Source organism: Heterocephalus glaber, unplaced genomic scaffold, assembly GCF_053883595.1.
Source record: "Heterocephalus glaber isolate CG9 unplaced genomic scaffold, H.glaber_assembly_v1.0 deba00001428, whole genome shotgun sequence".
Lineage (NCBI taxonomy): Eukaryota > Metazoa > Chordata > Mammalia > Rodentia > Bathyergidae > Heterocephalus > Heterocephalus glaber.
In genome coordinates, this window is record NW_028258293.1 from 30923710 (window position 1) to 30929922 (window position 6213).

The 6213-nt window shown below is 35.0% G+C and overlaps 1 protein-coding gene across 12 annotated transcripts in view; it reads left to right on the forward strand.

The window, feature by feature from the left end:
- Emsy (EMSY transcriptional repressor, BRCA2 interacting) overlaps positions 1–5618 on the forward strand; it is a 114403-nt gene extending 108785 nt beyond the window's left edge. For all 12 annotated transcript variants that reach the window (XM_004863204.4, XM_087211967.1, XM_004863207.4 and 9 more), the window contains one exon: positions 1374–5618. In XM_004863204.4, the coding sequence (XP_004863261.1) occupies positions 1374–1568 (195 nt within the window). In that variant the 3' untranslated portion in view covers positions 1569–5618. The remainder of the gene's footprint in view (positions 1–1373) is intronic.
- The last annotated feature ends 595 nt before the right edge of the window (positions 5619–6213 follow it).

A 6213-nucleotide genomic window follows, 5' to 3' on the forward strand; every position in this document is an offset into this window, starting at 1 on the left:
ATCAACTCTGTGGAACAGGAGAAGCAAACAATACTCCACCCCTGGAACAAATGTCTAGGCATCTTGCATTGTTTTCTTGATGGTGTTAAAATTAAATTCACATCTCCCTCTAAAAGGTTGTTTTGGTTAGGTATATTTGCAAAGCGCTCATACTCAGTTTTGCTTTGGGGTCTTTGATGTTCAAAATATATATTACTCATTTGTCAAATGTTTATTAAGCATCTAATGTATGCCAGCCCCTGTTGAAAGCTTTGGGGATCTGGCAGTGAATAAGATAATCAAGATCTATACTCTGTCCATTTTGTCACTGAGCTTACATTCTAAGAGTGAGGAACAATTTAACAGGTGATAGATGCAATGAAGAAAATGTAACAGACTATAATAGAGGTGGGGTTGGATCAACTCATTACTTTTGGTTTGGTGATCATTGAAGGAAAGCTTCTCTAACCCTTTGACTCTAAGCGTTGGAGATGAGATGCAGATGATAGAATAGAAAACCTTTCAAAGTTTTGGAAGAAAAGGATTCCAGGAGAAAGGGAAGATCTAGTGCAAAAGCCCTAAGGTAAAGTGAATTTGGTATAATGCTGAAGCCCTGCTAAGGAGTTTGATTGTATAGTAAGTACAAAAGCAAGTAATTGTACAGTTTTTAGCAGGGGTATGACATGAACTCTGATCCTCTTTTTTAAGTTATATCTAATAATGATGAAAAAGAATGTGACAAAGAAGTACAATATTTACTTACACAAAGGCCCATAGCTAACGTTTGTCTACTGATGTTTTTATTGTTTACAGGACAAGTTTTGGCCTCTTTGGTACTTGAATGTTTTCACTACTCTCATTTTCAATACAGTTCATTATCCTGTGACCTAAACAAATTACTACCCTTTTGAACCACTAAAGAGGCTTAAAATATACAGTATCATGGTATCAGCAAATTAATTATTCTCTTTGCAGATAGTAAAGAACAAAATTTGACCTAATTCTCTTAATAATCAAATGGAAGTGTTCTTTAAAGTCTGTCTCCTGAATTTGGCAGTAGACTTTAGTCTCCTTTGTAGAAGTGTCATTAAGGAGTGGAAAGATCACTTTGAGTTGTACAAGACTTGATTTGAATCCTGGCATCAATTCTGATAGCTGTGTGACCTTGATTAAGTCTCTTACCTTCTTAGTTTCCACATTTGTAAAATGGAAGTAATATTTTCCCTATAGTATTACTATGGGGATATAATAGAATATCATATATGAAAGTACCCACCACAGTGCCTGGCATATAGTAGATTTTCAATAAATGTCAGTTTTCTTAGTGGTGTTGGAGAAATCCTAACATTACCTGTTTTTACCATAAAGATTGTCTCCCGCATCTTCTCTTTCAGGCCATTCCTCAGTATGCTATTCCTTGTCACTCCAGCTCCAATGTGGTTGTGGAGCCCAGTGGGCTTCTTGAGCTAAACAACTTCACCAGTCAGCAGCTGGATGATGATGAGACGGCAATGGAACAGGACATAGACAGTAGCACGGAGGATGGAACTGAGCCTAGCCCCTCTCAGAGTTCTGCTGAACGGTCCTAGTGTTTTGGATAAAGGAGTGCACTTTAAAACCTGCTTGGTTACCAAGTGTCCAGGGAAACTCTTGAATTCTAATGTCAAAAAAAAAAAAAAAAAAAAAGCACTTTGCCCGTACTTAGGCTATGACCCTGAAACAGCAATATTTCAATAAGATATTGCTGCAGGAGTAGCATTTTAAAAAGATAAAACTCACAGGGAAATGTACTTTTTAAAAAAATTAGAAAAAAGGCGAAAAAAAAAAGAGATGTACATCTACAGAGATTCAAGACCTGATATTCTTTCTCTGTTGGACCGTGGCAAATGGAAAAGTTTCATCTTTCAGTGGAAAGAGACTTTTCCTGTGAATGTTTCCCATCTGGTTTCCATTGAGCAAATTGCCATCAAAAAGTACCATCAAAAAAGGAGAATGTGAATAGTTTGTATTTTGAAATGATGTGTCATGAACAGTTTTTAAAGGTTTTGTATGTTTTTGCAAATCCTTGGAAGTGTTGAACTGCTGGTTAACATTTTATGTTTGCTCAGTTGATAATTAGTTTATAAATATCTAGGAAAATACTGGCATTAAAGAAACCTTTTTGGTTGGCAGAAAACAGATCCTTAACCAGTAGGAAGGCTTTCTGGGTGGCTTGTACATTCTCATTGGTTGTATGCTAATTTATTGTGTTTTTCCTTTGTGCTCTAGGCAGCACACTTGCCTTCTATTTATTTAACTGTAAACATTTCAAAGTAGGCCATAGTCCTTCTGATATATTTCTTGTAAACCAGGATTGTCTCCCCTTCCACCTCCCATCCTTCTTTCAGTCCCCTTCAAGAAAAGTTAGAAAATGTATCATTATGAAGTAGAAGGAAAAAATTTTTTTTCTGGCCCAAAGGAAATGTTAATTTATGTTAAGGAAAACAAATTATTCACTGACATGATGCTGTTTTAATGTTGAAATTGCACATTCATGTTGGAGTGAGACTTTGAAATAATTTTTACATACTTTTGTTTAAGCCCCTTTGAAATGTATAAAAAGTTGATTTACAGTTCTAAATGTAATGTTTTTAAGCATTCTACCTTTTTAGGACACAGTTTGTTTAATCAGAATGTTTTGGTCTTGTGATCATTGTCTGTCACAAATAGGGTGGGGTTAATGGTGTGGGAGGCTAAGAGTTTTGACAAACTGGCAAAGGAAACTATACTTTTCATTTTTAAAATGTAAATAGAAAAGTTTTTAACGGTTTTATATAGATTTCACTATAAATAAGCATTTTAAGACTGACAAATGTTGACCTGTACATACATATATCAGCATAACTGCCCAACTTTTTGGTGCTGAAGTACTGTAAGTAGAATTCATCAAGTCTCCTAATTTTTGCATCTATCTGGAAAGAAAAGCTGTGATACTATGGTTAATAAATTCCCACTAAAGTGACACTGAAGATTTCAACACAAGCATTCATAAGATGCACTGGTCTCTGGTGGTTGTCAATTTCTATGCTGGGTGGTAGTGACTTACCCATAGATGGAGCTGTTGGGTATCATTTCATTGTACAAAATTCATGTTTAAAAAACTTGTGACTTTGTTTCTATTTAATTTTTTAACTTCTCATAAGTCATAGACTCCTATGAACCTTCACCAAAAAGATATACATGCCAACATACATGTTAGATTTCACATACAACATACAATTATAGGGGTTTATGGGCCCCCGAGCCTATCCATGTATTCCAAGTTAAGCTCCCTCTTATGATTAATCCATTACTTACAGGTGTAAGTTTTCATAAGATAAAGTATCTTTTAAATATTCATGGATCAGGTAACAAGAACAAACTTAAATAAAGTTATGTCCTACGTATTCTAACAGCATAGCATACTTCTGTCCCTTTAAGAATTTAGCCGTAATATGCTCAACAACTGGAATGGCAGGTGAAACTGCATATCAGTAAGTTTTAAAAATACTTTCCTTTAAAGGTGCTAATTTCAAGTACTGCATGAATTTATCAACAAATATTAACTGGGCTTCTTTTTGGTGCCAGGCATTGTTCTAAGCACAAGGGATACTGAACAAACACCAAATTCCTACCCTTATGGAGTTTATAAACAGGAGGGATCAAGGGAGGAGGAAACAGTTTCTCAGTTTAGTGAGTTAATGGTAAAACCATCTAAAAATCTTAGCATTGTACTATTGGCATTTTCATATTTAAGTCTGTAAAATTAAATCCTCTATGAATTGTTTAAGTCACATTTAAGTCATCTGTGAATTATATTCAGATATGCAGTTCTACAAAATTATTAGAATCCTAACAGCTATTAATTCATGATAAGAATTCATTTGGTTTAAAGTGCCTAGTATTTCAGAATATGAACTGAGGACTGTATATATAGATATACATCATCTCTATTGAGATATCCACATACTATATCTTCACTCATTTAAAATGTACAATTAAATGGTTTTTAGTATTCAGAGATGGGCAACCCACTGCTATAATCAATTTTAGAACATTTTCATCATCCCCCAAAGAAACTCTGTGTCCTTGAACACTTCATCACCACCACGATTCCAGTCCTTGGTGACCACTATTCTATTTTCTGTCTCTGGATTTGCCTATTCTATACATTGCATATAGACTTACTTCTTTCACTTAGCATAATTTCAAGAATCATCCATATTGTAGTAAGTATCAGTGTTTCATTCCTTTTTGTGACCATTCCATCACATAGATATATCACATTTTAAAAAAATCAGTTGTACTCGCTTCAGCACATATACTAAAAAATCAGTTGATGGACATTTACATTGTTTCTACTTTTTGGCTATTTTGAGTAATGTTGCTACAAACACTCTTGTACAAATTTTACTTAATATTTTTAATTCCCATGAGTGTACATCTAGGAATGGAATTGCTGGGTCACACAGATCTCTTTAACCTTTTAAGGAACTGCTAGAGTGTTTTCCACAGAGATGGCGTGTTTTACATTCCTACCAGCAGTATAAGAGGGCTCCAGTTTCTCTACATCCTAACACTTGCTATTGTTTGTTTTTTTAACAGTAATCATACTAGTATGTAAAATGGTGCCTCATTGTGATTACAATTTACATTTTGCTGATGGCTAATGATGAACATCTTTTCATGTGAATCTTGGGCATTGGTGTGTTTTTTGAGAAACATTTCAAGCTCTGCCCATTTTTCAGTTGAATTTCTTTTTTCTTAAATTGAAAACTTGAAGCATATGAAAATGCTGCTTTTAGCAAAGTAACCTATACTCTGGTAATTAGTTCTTCACTTTTAAAATCTTAGATTAAGTTCTAGTTCTTCCTCTCTAATGTAACAAATCAATCTTAACTTGTATAGTTTGAGTGGAAATCTTGCTTTTTAAATATACTTCTTTGTAAGATTCTCATAATAGCCTGCAAGAGTAGAAATAGAAAACAGGATAAAGGAAATAGCGGTCAGGTGGTCTGGATTTGAATCTCAGGTTTCTCTGGTTATTGCTTATATGAATTTAACCAAATAATACTCCTGAATATGCATAACAAAGTATTTTGGACCCATAGGCTAATTGTGAAGATGAGGCAGTGTGTGTAAAAATTCTAGGCACAGAGGTACTCAGTACAGTGGTACCTCAGTTCACACATTTAATTTTTTCCATGATTCTGGTCACAAAACAAATTGGACAAGAACCGAATCAAATTCAGTGGATAGGTTCAGTGTTGATCTTACGGGGAAATTTGATTTGGTTCTCATCCAGTTTGGTTTGCGACCAGAATCATAGAAAAAATTTAGTTTGTGAACTAAGATACCACTGTATTATTTTTGGTCCAGTAGTTGTACTACTCCCACCTTAGAAAAAGAGAGCTCAGAGAAGTTAAAGGATGTACCACACCTCACAGATTAAAAGGGCATGTTTGTGCCACCAAACAGGATTGGCTTTTGGAGGAGCTTACTGTAGGAGTAGGATGGCATAGCAAAGCTACTCATCAACTTTGAATGCCTTCACACACAACTGCTCAATTCAGGGATTTTTTTTGTTTTGTTGGTTTTTTTTTTTTTTTTAGTTCAATTATGTCTCACAAATCTCATAGAAGAGGAAGTACAGTGAAACAGCACCATTATAAGCAAGTCCTTTCCCAGAAAGAATAGTGAAAAAACAATCTGCTGCCTCTGCTTGCAGGTTTGCAAGACTGAGTAATACTTATCGACCTATATACTGAAAAAGAGTTGAAGCACAATAGGTTCAGATTTTCTTGTGAGAAGGCTCACATCACCTCTCTTCTGTGCTTACAAGTTTACTAACTGAAAACATGTACTTTGCTTTTTTTTTTAACTCAAGAAGTCAGAGTTTGAATCCTCACAAACTGAGTGAACTTGGACAAATTCTTTTTTAAAAAGTTTGAAACAACAGAGGGTAGTTATAGCACCATATTATCTAATTCTTCCTCTAAAAACTGATAAGCAGCCTTTTCCTGCTTGTCCTGTGTCACTATTTTTTTTAATCTCTTCTATTGGCAACAAATAGTTCATGGGTACTTTTTTTTTTGGTACTGGGGATTGAACTTGGGTCCTTGCGCTTGCGCAGCAGGCAGCAAAACCACTGAGCTAAATCCCCAGCCCATGGGTACTTTTTCTATGTGTAGACTTAAGGGATGGAGGTGTGAGCTT